Raw genomic sequence first — 18,961 nt, forward strand, 5'->3', positions numbered from 1 at the left:
ATTTGTTTTTGAAGATTGTTATTCACTCGTGAAAACGAGCGAAACTCTCACTGTATTCTTCGTTTGGCAGATCAGATCCGTCAATGTTCTCGTTACTCTTTCGATCCTTCTCGAAGATACACACTTCATTCGTCGGTGATTTTCCCTCCATGGGAGAATCCCACGGTTTACCTTCGACCCTACGACCTCCATGTCCCGATCGACTTAATCCACCCGCAACACAAGGATCCTCGGGATGAATCCACAAATTTTCGTGGGGCCCGAAACCCTCTTACCTGGGCTGTTCAATCGACGCTTTAATCACGCGTAATTTGCAGAACAGACGGTGATTAACGTGCCAGCCCGATTTGGGACAGGGGGATCCCTCCTGTGGTCTCATCTTCACCCTTTGCCGCTTTTAGTTTTCTCAGTCGGGTCTGTCTGTTCTATCCTCCCTCTGTCTAGTCGTAAATTTTATTAAATAGACTTTTGCACATTGTCTCGCGTCAGAGAAGTTATGTTTGGTACAATGTACGTATCCTCTGCGGTTCACGGCATTACCGATTCACGGATCCAATTTGCCGGCGGATGATTTACCGGCGCGGCCGAAAGAGAATCGAGTTAGGTAGACAGACGCTGGGCCGTTTTGCCCGAAGCGATCGAATTGTTTAAGGTGTGTGTGTGTGTGTGTGTGTGTGTGTGTGTGTGTGTGTGTGTGTGTGTGTGTGTGTGTGTGTGTGTGTGTGTGTAGCCTCTCCTTCGAAATGTAAATCGCGGTTTCGTTTCGAGTCTAGGTAAAAGTCTTCTTTGGACGTCCCACGAATCTGTGGAAGCTCTCGATTTCCAACAAATTGATCGTTACACTTTGCAGTGTTCGACTCGAACGGACCAAGTCATTCTCGACGATTGCCTTGCGTCCGGTAGCGGCGACCAGCACTGAGAGAGGATCCGACCGATTCGCCGCAAGAAAAAAGGAACCCTCTCTTGGGCGGCGATCGATCGAACAATTTGTCATTAGTTTCAGTGACTACAACTCCCCGTATCCCCCCCGAGAACCCATCAATTTACAAAGGTCGTTTTACCTTCGAGCCGGTCTCGCGGATAATTGCTCAATTACGCACGTTTATTTATCCGAAAGCGCTTCTACCATCCGCGCGAGCCCCGAGTAATTTTTACACGACGAAAATGCAGGGTACTCGAAGAGTTCCTGCTGCTTGGTTTTTTTTTCCACGTTGTTGCTCGACGAACCGGCCCTGAAACTGATTGGATTCCCGGGTTTGATCATTAAAAGGGTTCGCAAAGCGACTACAGGATACTTGGAAGGGCTTGGTGAGAACAGAAGTTTTATATATCGAGGCCTTTTTCTTCTTTTTGACGATCGTTACTTTGTTGTACAAAACAATGTTCCGTGGTGTCAGTGTCTTCATGCATGACGTGGTTGTAACGAACCTTTCAGTGTTTCCTACGAACGTTTCAGACAGTTCAGTGTTTCCCCTAATTCAGCGTATAACGTGGCCAGCAGGCTTAATTCGCCTCGCTTCTGCCACCCACGGAACCACCATTGGTGGACCGATCGTGTTCAGGTCCTCGAAGTGCACGAACGGTTCTAAGCATGGGACAGACCCTGAAGATCGGCTTACAACGACGACGCCTATTTTAGTCGCGAGTTGTCGTCGTGTACGTGCGTGGATTAACGTAATTACGTCCGATGTAACGGGACGCCGGTGCCACTGACGTCATCGCGATCCCTCCACCCGCCCTCCGGGTCGTCTCTTGTTTGCCGGATATTCGTGTTCCTTCTGCGAACGCTGACGGGGCGTCGTCGTCGTCCCTCGTCCCTCTGTGTCTCGTTCCACCTCCTTTTTTCATCTTCCACTTCTTCGTTGATTCGTTTTTCTCCGTCAGACCTCTTTTAATTACGAACACGCCGGACATCCGCCACGTAGGCCGCGACAATCGCTGAAATTAGATCAAACGGTTGCCTGCTGTTACTGCTGCACCGGGGACTTTACAATTGCATCGACCGTACGAATCGTAGACCACTGCACCACAGCTTAGCGAACGGTTGGGGATCGAGGAGGCCACGGTGAACAGACGTTTGGTTTCTATGATGGTTATATCGGTAGCAATCAGGACCGTTCCTGGGTTGTTGGCCGTCCAGGTGCAAAAAGAGTATCCGCCTTATTAATATAATATTATTCAATTAAGAAATACACTCGTGAATATTGATCAGATTAATATATCTAAGATTCGTTTCAGTGGATTAGGATTGTTGGACGACCAACTTACTGGACTCGCTAAAGACCCCTAACTGGTGAACATGATCAAGATACTGTGTCCAAAGACTAAACGTCGCTCTAGTTCTTAATTGTTCTGTCTCCACCAGTTTCTAAACATAGAAAACTGAGTTTAAAGCTTAAGAAGTTTATTATATAGTACCAGGAACGTAGTGAAATAATCAAGCTTATTATTTCATCTACCGACTAGCTATTTAGTACAATATTTAACCAAATTTGATCTTATTATCAACACTTAATTTTTTTTACTTGTTCTTAATATTTGGAGATACAATCATTAAGAAAAATTTAGATTTATAGGTTGATTTTTCTTTATATCATGGTGAGTTTGTATTCTTTGGACCAGCGAGACGCACGTAGATTGATTAACGAAATTTTGTTTGAAAATTTTTTAAAAACTACGAGTTGTGTATTTCTCTTAGACTTGTAGGTTTCCAACAGTATTCGTAAGAAGTACAGAGTTCTTTATGATCAGAGTATAAAATATCAGGCTTCATCTTGGTCCCCTGACCAGTGATCAGTTTCCAGTACAATTTGTTTTCTTTTAGAAATGGCTAGGATCATCCCCATGTCCCTAGGCTTCGACGCAAGAGTAATGACCTGGCGTTGCACGTGAAAATCCTCGAGACAATGCTTCTGTGACGTCTGCTCTCTGGCCGCCACAGTTTCCCCTCTTTCCGCCGTTCTTTGCGGCTGTTCATCACTTCCTGAAGGGAACTCGGGAACTAAAAATAGGCGGCTGCTTTAACACGTGCACTGCTCCGATCGTAATGACGTGGTGTAGGGCTCGGTCCGGATGAAAGTGGCGAGTGGGGAACCGACGAGAAGCTCGGTGTCAAGCTGCCTTTCGATCGAATTCACTCGAAACAATAAATTCCCCCTGGATCATGGACAGTCGTTCGAACCGAATATCGAAGATTACAGTAAATTCTCCATTATTGTTCGAAGGCTCCTTGGAACTGGCAAAGAGAGAATCCTAGGAGTAACACTGACATTTCAATGAGATTTAGAACAAAGATAGAACTTGGAATTCTGAAGCTAATATTTGTTTGTAACCACATATTGATATTAGTTTTTGAAATTTATTTAGTGTTGAGGAGCCTGCGAACACTCGTTGATGATCAATTGAGATCGAATCGATAGAAACTGCCGAGTCGGAGTGAATTGAAAACCCGTACAATGATAACTTCATTTTCCCCAGCGTGAAACGAAGGTGAAACCGCGCGGATACGAGCCAAAAAAGGACTGTCTCTCGGCGAGGATTTATAGGTCCCCCGTGGACGGGGGAACGATCCGCGAGCGTCGGCGAAGAAATCGAAATTTATGATCGGTACGCGGCGTGTGTTTGCCATTGGAATCGTCTGCGGTGAACAATGGCGGCTGTGTACGTGACCGACGACCATTCGATTATTAGACTCTCTCTCTTTACGTTGCATCGATACAAAGCCGAACAAACGGATATCCAACGAAGCTGTGACCAGAGTTTTCACTTTTGCCTTTTTCTTTTTGCTTGCAGACGTGGTTCTTCACCGATCGGGACGATCCGTACTTCCAGAATCAAACGAGTGAGTACAAATACTTGTTTAACACATACTGGGGTTTATTTACTTAACAGTAGGTTTACGGACATTTCTTGTACACCTATTTCTACGGACACGTAACAACGAAATCGCACATTTTCTTTAAAAAACACCTTATTTTATTTAATATTCAATTTACGATCGCGTGAAATTGACGCATATCCGTAGAGATAAGTATACCATATAGAGAATTTCGAAGTTAGAGGGCATTCGAAATACGTAAAAATGACGCGTCCCGTAAATCCAGTGTTAATTAAACGGTTGCTACAGAGGCCGTAGGAGACGGTTCTTGTAATACACGCGAGATCGCGGATCACAGAAGTGTACGCGTAAAATTTTCTAATAGTGAGAAACACTGGCTGTTCGGAGACCCACGATCGTTACCTCGCGCTCTGAAAAGGAGGGGGTATCCCTCGTTCCTTAATTAAGGAAGCAATTAAGCACCCGAGCCGAAATATGTCGTGGTTCGTTATGATACCCACGAGCAAGTGAGTATTCGTTCGTGGGCAAGAACCGACGGATTCCTCGATTGGTACAGTAATGTCTCGATGAGTGCGACGTACTCGAGTCCACTTCGAAGCATTCGTGGCAAGGTGGAAAGGTTTTCAGCCCCTTCTAAATTTGTTTTTTTTTTAACTCGAAGCCTAGGTTCTGTTTACTCTGTTTTGATTGGGACTTCCCTAGTGGTGGGAATAATCGAGGGATCACTGTATATATATTGTAGATTAGGGGAACCGAATGTAGATCGATCGTTGTGTTCGATTGATAGTTTGATACCGATGTCGACCGCAGGTTCGAAGGCCAAAGTCTTTCCAGTATTGCTTCCAGGTAAACGTGTTACACCGTTTAAATGGCTCTATTAAAAATACGAAAAAAAGAAAGAAGCAGAAACAGCCGCGGCGAGAGGAGCGTTTATTTCTGTTGTAATACGAGGCACGGATAATTACGCGGCCGAGAACTTAATGGTTGCCCTCGTTTATGCGATAATTGCTGGCGAAACGAGCGCGTGCGTGTAGGAGCCGACGCATCGTCCTCCTCCTCCTCCTCCTCGTTTCCGTGAAACAAAGTCAAGCTCGTCAATCATTTCAAAAGTTTCGTCGTCCTCGATGTGTGTACGGGTGATCCTTAACGGTCGCCGAAAACATGCCTGTTTCGCATTGGACAGTACCACCGCGCAGAGTTGGTAGAAGTTGTTCGTATCAAGTCGTATAAAAGAGCAGATCGTTTTGAATGATTGCTTTCGAAAATAACGATTAAAGAGTCGGAAGTATTAGAGATCCAAGAGGATCCAAGCACCGCTGCTTACGATCATTAAAAAGCGACAAAATACTTTATTTTTAATTTTTTATTCGATCACTCTTACTTTATCTATGTAATGAATTTGCCCGTCTCTGTCCCACAGTAATTACCACAGGAGTATTTTAATGGTGGAGACCGAGTGCGATTTCGAAAGCCGCGGCGGCCGGACGTGTCGTTATTTGGAGAGCCTGGATGTCGTTCGATCAATCGGATCTCCTCGAGCGTAATTGGATTGACTCGATCTCGCTGCATGCAATCTATCTGTTAGAGCGTCAAGCTATTCGGTAAACAGCCACCTGGTGGATATTGTTTCGTAGAATCGTCGTGAATTTGCTCGATAGCAAAATCTGGTTTGGGTATTGGTATTCCCTGCGACCATTCTGCAACGGCGTACACAGGAACGGAAGTGGTCCGTTTCTCTCTTAAATTCGTGGTACCCCGTCTATCTCGGGCGTCGAGTCATGCGAGAGGCTGGGGCAGCACGCCGACGGAATATCCATCGCAATAAATGGCAACGGACGGAGGATTCTCAACGGCAATATTATCGTCAAGGCGTGCTCCTGGCATCGCGGCGGTGCATACTAACAGTACACCCTCCGGCACGGATGCAAATGACGAAGGATGAGGGCGGAGGAAGGCGGACTGGCCGACGAGAGAAAAGGCGCACGGTGAAATCCGCGCGCGGATTTTGCATCTCAAGGATGAACGTTGGAAGAACCGAATACACTTTTCTGTACCTAATCCGGTCCGTGTCGTTGACCTACGCTGTGAGAATGTTACAGTTTCGATGAATATGAAAATCAGAATAGAAAGTGAGAATGTAAGTCAGGCGAATTTCTTTGAGGAAGAGACCTCTCGATATGGTAACTAAATTTTTTGTCGGTCCTGAAGTTAGTTTAGGAAGTAGCAGGGGTCGGCAAATTTTTATTGTAAAGGGCCAAATAGTAAATATTTTAGCCATTAAGAGCGTTACACCTAAGCACCCGTTATATCGCGTACTTTGAATTTTAAAAAATTTGAAATTGTAATATCTATTCTTAGTTCGCAGGCCCTACAAAAAGAGGTGGGGGTCGTAGTTTGCCGACCCCTGTTCTACATCCTTTCGTTCGCTATTGTCCAACGGTAACGGCGAAGAGCGGAGACGTTTAACGACGATAACAGCACAATAACTTTTCGGGCTCGTTCGACGAGTATCCCTCCCGGTGACCATTTTGTATTTCCCGTCGTAACACGAGCGACGCATCAGTTAGCTTCCCGTGGCCGTGGAGCGTGGGTGGACTCGAGCCAAACAGGGAGGATAATGGTACGGAAGGACGAAGTAGGAGGGGATGAGCACGCGAGCCCTCGGGCACCGTCCGACATTTGACCTCACCACGCGCTTTGCACCGGTTTGCACCTCCACCTTCTCGACCGTTTTCTACCTGCCTGGCATAATCCACCCTTCGTTTGTCGTCCACCCATATACCTTTGTAGGAACGTGTCCGTCTCTCTCTCTCTCTCTCTCTCTCTCTCTCTCTCTCTCTCTCTCCACGTTCTTTTGTACGTGGTTCAAACCTTGGCGCTCTTTACTTGTTCGATTATCTCGTATTATACGCACGGTGAACACTTCATTCCCCCACAGTTGTCACTGTCGAAGCTTTCGCCGAACGTTCCGCAGCTGCCTTCGACGGAGATCGAATAATAATTATATATACCGATGCCTGGCCTTCTGGTGGCTCGTTATTAAAGTGTTTAATCTGCTGATGTGTCGGTTCGATAATTATCGTCCGGAGGTTCTGACCGATCCTACCGAACAATTCGTTCGTCAATGAAGTTGCAATGTTGGATAGAAAGAGGAATTGACTTAACCTTAGATCACTAAACTATCCTGTGACTAACATTATCACCAATCATTGACTGAAAGAAAATGTATTGTGGAAAGATATTATTTTTCTCGGGGTAGACACTTACGGTATACACTGTCGATTTCTGAGAACTGTGAATTTCAAGCTGTAATTTTTAAGATCGTTCAGTGATCTAGGGGTTAAACGAAAATATGATCCAGGATGTCTCTGGTATCCCTCGGATTATTACCTGCCTTCGTCATCCTTTGCAAGGTTTATCGAGCAACCTGTATGATTATTGGCTGTTCGAACGATTAATTGTCGGTTATTGTTCGCGGGCGTAATTGAAGCGCGTTGGGCAACCGGGCAACAGCGTATCGTGGGAGTGCTGCTTCGGGACACAGGTACAACACGGTGTATCACGATGATCGGGCCTGGGTGGTGTGTCTACATACGCCTCTCGCTCGAAACATCGTCGGGGCTCCTGAAGGAGCGGGAGGCATCGAGCCGAATTAATTAGAGCCTCTGTAGCGACGACCCAGGAGGACGATTATTAACCTCTTAATTAATTGCACGCCCACTCCACCTATCTCTATAGACCCCCCTTTCTGATCGTCCACGTTCTTTGCTTTCAGACGGCCACATGATCAACACCAAGTGCTCTTCCTCGCATAACAGGCGGGCCCTTTGCTGCAAAATGTCGGTCGAGTTCGACAGGTTCCTCGACAGCGGCCGGAAGTGAGTACAATTTTGTGGAATTCTCTTTGGGTGATCCGTGTCACCACGATCGTTTCGATGTAATTAAAACGGGGTCGTTGGTGACATTGAACTGCGAATTTTATGCATTTATAGCGTATTGGACTCAGTGACTTAAATTGGTATGATTTTGATACCGGTATTATGTCATCAAAGCTATACCGAAACCGATATATTACCAAATACCGATATTTTTGTCGGTTTGTACGAGGGTAGATAGAAATCCAATTAGAAATCGTACGATCGTCTCGATCGTCGAAGCGTACCCAAAACGCCGGAAATATAAATTTCGCCGGGAATGGAGCGGTCGTCCCAGCGAGAATGTCGACGAAAGGAAATCACGAGTTCGTTTCAACCTGTTGCGTAGTAGTCGCCGACCGGGATCAAAGTGTGCGGGCTGATTAACCGTCGCTATTCCCAATTAACGGACTGGTTAGTGGGACGTCTCGCTCTCCTATGACCAAAAAAGTAAAGATCGTTTTTTTCAATTAGAATTCCTTGGATTAGAATGGTAGTGGTGTGTATGTGTCTCGAAGCTAGATCAAGCAGCTCCGGAAATCGTTTAATTTCTCGATTCCTCGATGAGTGCGACAGGAGCAACGGCGCTATTCCCACAACTAGGGGGTTCCCCTCTGGAATGGTCCTCGGAGAATTTATCATGAAAGTCGGAATTTTTATAGAATTTTATTTTCTGTTATTGATGATACGGAAGGTCAATGATAAGTTAGTTTTCTGAGAGATAAAAGGAATGTTTGCTTTTCTTTTTATCATTATTCGTAGCTGCTAAATTTTCATTCTGGACCACTGTGCAACGGAACAAGTTTATCAAGAGCACACGTCGAACCTGTTGTTCTTTCTGTTGGTCTTCTTTTCGAATGCCACGATACCGGTCTTCCACCTGACCGAACGGTGCGTCGATAATACTCTCGATATCGAATCGGGTCCATCGATTTCAACCTTCCGTTCGTACGCACGTCCGTTAGGAATAGGGTGAACGATGAATGTTCAGAGGAAGGAACGCCGATGTGTCTGTCGGATTAAGTGCACACGGGGGAGGAGACCACGGGGGCCCATTATCGGCCGTCGGTTATTAAACGCTTCTTTCTACATACATATAATATCGGGGCTTGGGAAGAGAGTCTCGGGGACAGGGGAAAGGAAGATTCATATCTCCGCTAATTGTTTGCTTTTCAGGCGGTCCACGTTTCATGTCCCGGCTAATGCGCCTCGACAGACACCGTGGAATTTATTTTTTCGTGCCGGTTTTTCCCGCTGGATTCTCGCGCCGCCACGTGTCCCACAGACACTGGTTGATTTTCTGGAAATAGAGTTGATGCTGTTTGATGGTGCTAGATGAATAGGGGAGACTTCTTTCTGTTTATTTCCTTGGTCGGTTCTTTTACGCTCACGTTTCGAATAATTAGCCTTGATTATTGTAAATAATTGTACCCAGATGCCTGTAACCATTGTAATATTTATGGCAAGATGATCTTTGCTAAGACCTTGCTCTAAAATATAGGGGAATTTAAAGATCTTTAAACATTCTGAATTGTCAAGGCAAAGTAGACTACTACCTGGATCTGCCACTGCCAGTACAGAATGTAGAAGTCTATGGGGTTGAGTAAGAGATATTAGAATTACAGTAAATCTATTTTACAGTAAATATTATCTACACCTTAATTAGACATGATCTGCCTTTGCAATTGTTCGTGCAACTGTTATACAACTTCGTCTACGGGCCATTTCAAAGACCACTTTGTTCCTGTTTACATTTCACTCGTGGAATCCACGTCCTCGAGTGAAAACCCAAGACGGTGTGCTCTCGAGTATCCCTAAATTGGTTCTAGTGGACCACTTGGCTTCCAACCCCCCCAGCCCTCTCGAGTATACACGAAGGACTAAATCCGCTTCCCCTTCGCCGAGTCTCTTGCTCCTACTTGTTTGCAAATGAGATATTATTGCCGGCGTCTGGACGAAAAATCTCGGTGTTTGGACAGGCCTTTCTCTCCCCCGATCGTGCCTCGAAAAATATTCTTTCTCCGCTGCTCGAACGACGCCTAGAAAAACACGCTCTAATGGACCGTCGCGGATCAATTATCGCGTTGCCATTCTCTTTCCTTCTCTCGAACCGACTGTTTTTCTCAAGCTGCGTTTACACTGACATGTAGTCATCAGTTATGGGGTTTCTGAAATAAGCGATTCGGTTATAAAACTTGTTAGAAAAACAGAAAGAATTCCATCTTCAAGGGGGTTCATTTTCAATTTCAACATTATCTTACTGCGATCATAATGTGTTAATAACGGAATACAGTGACAGGAAATACCATTGCGAAGAAGATCGAGAAATTATGCGTGTTCCCCGAAAATCGGAGTGTATTCGTTCCTCGTCTGGCGGTTCCCTCATCCGTAAAATCGCGAGCCATCGAAACACGATGCCTTCGGTTCCGGGACAGTTCCTTTTCTTCTTCCTTTTACATCTCGGGCCCAATTACAATTTCACCGACGGAAGAAATATGTATCCGTATCGGTCCAAGGGGCTCGATCATCGCCGGATGCGGTGGTCTTTTCCGTAGTCGGATTAACCGTCCGCCATTACAGCTTGTTTACCAACCGGGGGCCCGCGGTGGATCCCGTGTACAGTTGCTCTTTGATCCCTGCATTTATCGCGGTTACATCGTCCACCGTTTTGGTTCACGTGTTTCACCGTACACCCTGGAGTAAATAGCTTAAGTGGCGAGACAAGAGACGAGAGATTGTTATGGGAAAAAGCGTCGGTTGGCTTCCGTACTGGTCGGCGAGCAGGGAACTTTACCGGAAATTCTTCTGGTCGATCGTCCTCTCGATGTCATGGATCATTGAGCTATATTCGACTTCCTCCCTTTCGGGGACAATTTCCCCTCTTTTTTTTTAATTTCATTCGCGTTTCCTGACACGTACTCGTGTCGCCACAAAAGAGAATATTCTTATTTTAACATAACAGTGCAGTACGTTCGCAATTTCGGGATGTGAGTAAGAAGCCAGTGGTCTCGGTAAGAATCAGTTTCCGACAACCCGTCCGAAATCGCATAAAACTGTTCTCGCTCGGATAAATCATGCTCCCCCGGAACAAGTTGCTCTCGACACGATCGCGGAGGGGTGAAAGACAAAGGGGAAAAAAGAAAGAAAACGAAACGGTCGTAAGAAGAGAGAGCAGCGAGGCTCGGAGGAGGAAGAGAGGAAGGGTTTAGGGATACAAGAGGAAGAGGATCCGAAATGGAGGCGAAAAGAGGGCCGAGGAAGAGAACGTAGCCCGCATGCGACATTCGAGACACACTCTCGTCGTCTCCCCTTCGGTCCAACGGGTCTCGGATGGTTTTGAGGCGAAACGAAAGGGCAGAGAAAGGAGATTGAATCGTCTCCTCCCGGGGCCAGCTGGTCCTCTCTTTCTCTCTCTTTTTCTATTTCCTCCCTCTTCACCCTTCGCGTTAATCCCCGACGGTGTCCTGATCCTCACGACGCACCACCACCAGAGTTTGCTTCCCCTTCGTCGTCCTCTTCGGTGGGGGGTTACTTTTGCTCGTCTCGTCTGGCCACGTCTCGCATTATCGGACTTTTCTGAAGGCGGACAAAAGGATTCCCCTTGTGCACGTGCAACCGCCAATCCGAGGAAGAGGCCCGGGGGTGGAGAAGGGCCATCGAAAGCACGTGTTTCGTTACTTGGGGGGAGGCAAGACGATGGCTTAGAAACGGAGCAATTGAACTCCATTGTCTAACGAATTTTTGGTACCAGTGATAGCAATAGACTTGAATTGTATCAATATTTGGTATTGATATCTCCAGAGTATCGGTACACGTGTATGTATATCGGGAATAAAATGTCGATACTATCGGTATCGATACTTGCAATCAAATTAGAAGTAATAAAATCCAAAAAAGGAAAATAAATCATGTATTGTGGGAATAAAATTAAGTGGTGGTTGTATTTGGTAGAAATAAAAGGTTTATTCTAAAATGTGTATAAAGAATTCGTTAGGACACGCTTGCAACAGTCTAGCTCTTAAGACACACTCGCTCTGACTGACTTCTCTCTTATATTCCCTTTCATACATGGTCACACTCGGTCATAGGTTCACACACGCATTCACACATTCTCGCCTCGTGTCGATTTTCGATCACGAGGTTCGACGCAGTTCCTTTCATTCCATCTTCTCTAGCACGCACTCTCATTCGTAGAAACTGTCACACGGTATAAACACTCTTCATTCGCACCACACTCGCTCGATCTAAAACTAAACACACGCATCTCACACCCTACAGTATTTACGGAAGTAGATTCTCCGGTAACAGCGTGGAAGAGAAATCGCCCATGCGGAAACTTTATGGCTCGACGATTGGTCCGTTTTCTTTACGACCTGTTACGTTACGGCAAATTGTAGCGATTGTATCGATGTTTCGATGTTTGTGGGTTAAGTATCCATACTGACATATATCGTCACATTAGGTATCGATACAAAATATAAATATTTGAATGGAAAAGAATTGATATTTGAATTGAAAAGTATCGGTACTCGAAGTATCGATACTGTATCGTCCACGATTACTCGGTACCGTTGAGCCACTCAAGTGGCCCCCAGTAAATAAAATTTCGTTGCCAAATAATAACGAATTTTAAACAAACATCACATAGGAACGTGGCTCGATCTGCAGCGCATCTGTTCGATGTTTGACCCCGAGTATAATACCAAAGGGACAAATTGGAATGGACGTACGCATATTCGTGACACACGAGTCTCACAACGATTCTTAATTCCCCTCCTACGGTGCATTCTTCCACGGGTTTGTCGGTCATTCCGCGCGCATAAAGCCGTTTTTACGCGTGGCAATCGGCGCGGCTGTCGCGTGACCGGAATCGATGAGCAAACACGCGACGCGAGCGCGTGTGTACGCGATCAGAAACGAAATCGTGTTAAATATATCTGTGTATCTTGTATCGATTTAACCGGCTTCGACTGGGCTCGTGATCGAAACCATCATTGCGACGTCGTTTCGAGTCGAGACCTCGTTTCATCTGTGGACAGGTCGTTGGAAAGGATCGATTCGTTTTTCGATCGACGAAAACTGGCCACTCATTGATCTCGCCGTTGCACATTGGTTCGGAATCAAAATTTATCAGTTCATACGATTATTTAACCGAAGCAATAGAAAATTTGGTAACGTGTAAGTTTCATTTAAATAACGGTAGATAAATGAAGGAATCCTTTTTGATGACATCGTCATTCACTTTTCGTATCTTCAAGATCTTCATGAAAATCAGGATTAAATAAATTCCAGGCATTCAAAAACCGGTATGATTTTGATACCGGTTATGATAAGTGTAGGGCTTACATAGGGTTATATAGGGCGAAGGTACATCCGATAATACCGGTATTTTACGTTTCGGTTAAAGTCCCTGGTCTGTACATGGAAGCTTGGTCCGATCGGACAAATTTCGAGGGCGCAAGGCTGCTGCCGTTTGTCCATTGTTCGCTGATGTTTCTTTCGATCGGCAACGACGATACCGATGATTTATAGGTGGAAGTTGTATGTATCTCTCCTGGCATACATACACACTCCGAGCTGGTGAAAGGGATCGAGCGAGGATGACGAACGCCGGAGCATTTCAGGCCGTCTTATCGCGGGCGGTCCGGTCGTGCAACTAGACGCGCTGTTTGCTCAACGATAGGCCGTATCGCCTCGTTCAAATACGTATAACGCGCGCACGGATCGCGTGGCTCGTCTGTAAATCTCGCCTATCGCACGGCAAATGTTCGCGGTCGATCATAGTAAAACTGGAGAGAGGAGGATTACATTCTCCTCTTTGAACACTCGCCTCTCACAGTTTTGGGCGCGGTTAGGCGATAACGGACGGGGAAGTTCCGTCTATTTTTTTCGTACCTGAACTATTATGATTTTTGTAAATCGAACCATCCTTGTCGTCGGTTCGATCGATTCTACGAAAGCTCCGACTGATTCTACGATGTTCGAATCGTCGTGTTGATGTTTGCGAATCCTCGATCACAAAAGAATTCCCATTGATCCGATAGATGATCGCGGGACCAACCAGCAGCCTCGAACTATTTCTACACGAGACACTAGAATGATCGTTCGAGAAAAATTCTTTCCACCTCGATCCACGGAATCGAAGGAAATAATCCCGTTTCGCAAACAACCGAACGCATAGCGCGAGTCCCAGCCACGTTCCACTCGAGACTACTCGACGATTATCCTTCAGGATATCCTGGGCCCGGCGCAATTACGTAGAACCCCGGCAAAAAACCTGCTCCGCTCCTGGACACGAAACTCGCGTGACTTACTATTATACATATGGGGACGCGTATAGGGGCAGGGGGTGTAATAAGCATTTAAGGGACCACTGTTTTCCCCTGGCCCTCAGTCCTCTCCGTCGAAGTCTCGTCATCCTTGGAGCGCCTCCTGGCGATGCCCTGTACACTTCGAAGCTCCGTTAATTAAGCTCGTTAACAGATTCGTGGTCACCAAGTACCTACACGCTCGTTAATTCGAGGGAAAAATGCCACAAATTCGCGAACGGGTCACCAGAAAAAAAAAATGGTGGATGCTAAAGAGGATCCGAAGGACGTTCACATTTTTAATTAGAAAAAGGTATTATAGTTTTCGAGAAAAAAAATTCCCAAAGAACGTTCTTTTTTCGGCCTCCTGAATTAGCATGACCCCTTAAGGTCATAGAGACTCCAGGCGTCGTCTGGTACCGATTCGGGCACGGTGGCCGTTAGAAGAGCACTTGTTCGAGAAACGTAGACCTCCTTGTCGCCATTTGCAGATCAGGCCCCAATGCACGCCGCATCGGTCCCTGCGTGCACTCCTCCCGTATGCACCGAAACTGGTTTGCACCTGATACCGGCTTCGTGATCGAATGACGCGTTTCAATGCGTCCTCCCTACCTACACTGCCTGGTTCGCCCCGTGTGTGTACCCTCTTGTTCCAGCGGCCGCTTCTTTTTCATCGGAGTGCGGGTCTCTCCCCCCTCCACCCAGCCGTAGGTTGCTCCTTTTTCCACCGTTCACAAAGATCAACCTCACGCGAGCTCCTCTCCCCTCGATTTATATATACCCGCGCTTTTTTCTTTTCTTCTTTGTTTTTTTTTCTTCATCTGCTCCTCTCGCTCGCTTTTGCGAATCGCCGATTCTGCGCCGAGATGATGAGCCTATTGAATTCAGACAGGATAGTCGCGGGAATCTCGATACGGAGAGTCTATTTGATCGAGAGGACGCGTCGCACAGTGGTCCAGAATCAAAGTTTACCAGCTCTAACGGTCAAAAATGAATTTTTGGTCTCTAAAAAAAAGTCATATCAAGGTACTATTAACAATGGAAAAATTCATGCTTTCAATGAAGATGTTGGGAATACTGTTAGTGACCTGATCGAAGGGGATCCATAAAATTTGTAGAAAATTTGTTCGTTTATCAATTTCTACTTAATTAGAGTTAGAAGTATAGTTGGGAGACACTGACTGGCAGTTTGCGTCACTGGTAGTTTTGATACGGTTACGCAACGATCGATTCGACTGAACAGCGAGGCTCACGGTCCAACGAAGCAGCGTCATCTAAATCAATTGGGTGGTATACGACGACACGGGTCAAATCGATTAAACGTTCGATCGTGGTGCTGAACGCTTGAATCTGGTACCACGCATCGCGTGGAACAACTTTTCGTGGCTGGTACTATTTTTCTCACGAAAGTATATATTTTTCGATGAATCCGAAGTTCCCTCTATTGTATCTACCCTTCAGTTGCGTACCATTGTATTTCGAGCTAATCAAGACCAGGATGAGTGATCGAAGGCTCTTGACAAAGAGAGGTCCCTAAGTGCTGACGTTTATAAACAGGTCTAGCGTAGTCATAGAGCTCGGAATTCTGAAACCAATGGTATTTATTTATGAAATATTCAATGTTCAGTGTCGTGGAGCCTTCGAGCACTCACCGAAGATTTACTGTAGTTCTCTTCCGAGTCACAGAGAAATGAACCAAGTACAATTCAGGATCGTTCATTGAACTTTCCGAAAGTAACCGAAAGTAAACCGAAAACAATAAGCAAGTAGGGTACATCCTTTTAAAATAATTTTATCTCCCAAGTACCACTCAAGCAGATCCCCAAATGCTAGAAGACGCGGCACATAACACACACAGGTGATACCAGAGATCTTCGAGAGAGCTCAAGTGAATCGTCCCTTCGCATTCGTGTCTGGAATCTCGGAATGTCCACGTCGATACCGATTTCCTTAATCCCCGTCGAAGGGTCCCGTAATCCCCTCGATCAGGGCCCAGGTGAACGTGAAACATTCGGTGTACGAGTCGTCCGCGGGGTCCTGATGTGTAATCCTCCCGTCCCCTCGAGAAACGTACGTGTCCTCCAACGGTGTGTGCGCGCGGCAGGTGTATCGCGCCGCGGGTACGGTGTCTCTACGTGATACGAATTCGGTGGTCTCGCGGTCGTTCCCGGAATCTGTGCCGCGTCGAGAAGAATATTATTTCCCCCCAAGAGAGAGAAAGAGTCGTAGCACGGGGCGGGAAATAAAACGAGCTGGGACAACGCGATCGTTGTCCCCCGCTTTGGCTGGCTCCTCGCCAGCAGTCCCCCCTCGTCTTTTGTTCTTGTCCTGCACGCGACCAGCCTTTCGACTCGATACGTGTCGCTGAAATGGTAATGGCCCATAGGAATGCGCTGGTTGTGCGGGCCACGTCGGGACGACTCGTTGTGTGCCAGGATGGACATTGGTCTTCGTTCGAATTTTTTGGCCCTTTGGAACTTGGTGGTCGTGGAAATCGGTTATCAAGGGAAATTGGACGTCGTGGAAATCGGTTGTCAAGGGAATTTTGAGGTCGTGGAAATATGTAGATTGCCCAAGATCAATGGACGATAAAATTCTATGGCTGTAGAAATATTTGCTCGTGGAAATAACGTCAGAAATACAACGGTCGTCAGGACTTTTCTGAGTCGACTTTTATACGAGATTATGGTAGATGGAAATTACAGATTTATGGTAAGAGACTCGAGCGTGGAAGTAATTTTTGCACCGGCTGCACAAGTTTTCCGTTGCATTGATCCAGGTGACTGGCCGGCATTCCTGTGTGTCTTTTTTTCAAAAAAAACGTCCTCTCCACGGAGCTAAAATGATCGTAGCTCGCGATCTGTTTCGCGGAGCGTGTCGCAACGTTTTGCGAAATCCCCCGAGTGCTCCATAAACAAATCGCGGCGCTATCAGGGACGAATAGCTGCCGGTTTATGGTCTGTGCATGGTTAATAGCCGGGTGGTGGTCGTTGGTGTATCTACTACTGGGTTTAGCTGCTAAAGCGGATCGAAACTACGGCGCTCGTTTAGCAGCTCTCCCCGGCTAACTCTTCTGCATTTTCCAACTGCTTCCTGGACCGAGAAAATAGGTTGAATAAATTGGTCCTCGTCTCTCATTCTCTCTCTATCCCTCTCTAGAAACTGGAAGGCATTCCGAGCGTGAAGTTGTAAAGCATTCTTTTCCCCTGAATAATTCCAGCAGTTCGGGAAACCTGGGGCTCCGAGACCCTCTCGGAAAGTTTGTTGCGAACGCAGCCTCGCCGTGTCGGTTCTGCTTGTAGAATATGAAAAGAGTTACGGTTCGATTCGCGTTTCTGGTCTTCTTGCTGGTCGAAATGCTCCAGGTGCTATGTCAGGGGCAATCGAATAATTCATTCTCTGGTAGAAAATTCATCCGTGGTACCGCGAGAGTTTCGCCAATCAAATGATTTAAAATAGATATACATCTGGGAGTTGGAATCTTATCTTCGATTAATTCTAAGACCTTGTATGTATGTGCATCCAGCAGCTCTTAATTTTTATCGAAAGATCTGCTGCAGACCTGGTCTCAGTAACAATATGAATTATTAAAAAGTCATCGTACGAGATGAGTGTTTCCCTCGCGATATTTGTCAATCTCGGTGGAAGAGTGGATAAAAAAACAGAATCCTGTTCTGGCACCAAGCCACGGACAAAAAGTTCCTCGAATCCCCTCGATAAGGTGGAGTGGTATCTTCCGATTGGTGCGCCTCGCCGGATACTCGGAAGACTTTTTTACCCAGCCGGCGTATCTCAGGGGGGACAGCGTATACGTGTCCCCGCATGAATGATTCCATTCAGAATCGTCCGAGTGGTCGGTGGGGTGGGGGAACGTGCACCGCTCGATGAATTCGCGAGATTGGATTTCGTTTCTCCGAATCAGGTACATTAATTCGTTCCTCTTGGTGCTCGCGAGCCGACCATTTCGAGTCCCTGAAGTTCCAGTAGCCGTGGTGGAACCTCCATATTTATTCAGCTTTCGAACTTCAGAGCCTCGTCGAGCCAGAACTTCGAATCGAATAAAAATTCAGTATTACATTATACTGAGAAAAAAAAGGTGTTGCACGATTTGTCAGATTGTATGTGTAGGTGCAAGTATCAGACACGTCCCCTGAAACGTTCCGTGGAACTCTTTTGTTCCACTTTCGAGTGTATCAAGTTATATTGTATACCGGCCAGCATCGTGCCGGATGTAGCAATGAGCGGCGCGGCGAGAGTCAACGAGCCATTTCCGGGGCCTCTCGGTGCAGAATATTACATTGATAACAGAAATTGCCTTCGAAGCGAGCGTTCGCGCGAGAAGAAGACGTCTTCTCCACTCGAGGCGTCGCGATATCTTGGAGCCGTGTCGATAGTTTGGGGTTCGAATCGAATACCAACGTGGATGTAGTTCGTCGAGTCTATGATTTCAGTCTAACCACCGACGAGGTATAGGAGTAGGTCTGACATGCAGGTAGATGTTCGATAAGTGTTCGAAGAGTCCTCGGCACTGAACATTAAATATTTCATAAATTAATGTCTGTATGAGGGTGAAAGAAACATTATAAATATCAGAATTCTCATTAGAAAATCACATCGTACTATTTATCGGTAACAAACGAACTATATTCATAAATGCTTGTCTGGAATCGAACACCTGTAAACTCGAAGGCGCGGTAACTCCAAGGTTCCATGGTGGACAATTGGTTCTCCCAAGAAAATGAAACTTTCGTGGCGTCTGCTCTGGACCCGTTCCCTCGAAGGGCGTTCCCTTGCTCGATCTTAAAAAGAAAAGAAACAAGAAGAAAACTGGCGAACGAATAAAACGTGTCCCAATCGGGGCGGGGGGGGGGGCGCAATGGTATCCGCGTAACAAAATATCC

General features: G+C 46.2%; 1 protein-coding gene across 1 annotated transcript in view; it reads left to right on the forward strand.

Annotated features, from left to right (window-relative positions):
• LOC107192560 (fringe glycosyltransferase) overlaps nt 1-18,961 on the forward strand; it is a 65,301-nt gene that overhangs the window by 2,102 nt on the left and 44,238 nt on the right. The window contains exons 3-4 of the mRNA XM_015581851.1: nt 3,793-3,841; nt 7,614-7,716. Coding sequence (XP_015437337.1) covers nt 3,793-3,841; nt 7,614-7,716 — 152 coding nt within the window. The remainder of the gene's footprint in view (nt 1-3,792; nt 3,842-7,613; nt 7,717-18,961) is intronic.

The sequence above is a fragment of the Dufourea novaeangliae genome, unplaced genomic scaffold (genome assembly GCF_001272555.1).
Source record: "Dufourea novaeangliae isolate 0120121106 unplaced genomic scaffold, ASM127255v1 scaffold355, whole genome shotgun sequence".
Classification (NCBI taxonomy): Eukaryota; Metazoa; Arthropoda; class Insecta; order Hymenoptera; family Halictidae; genus Dufourea; species Dufourea novaeangliae.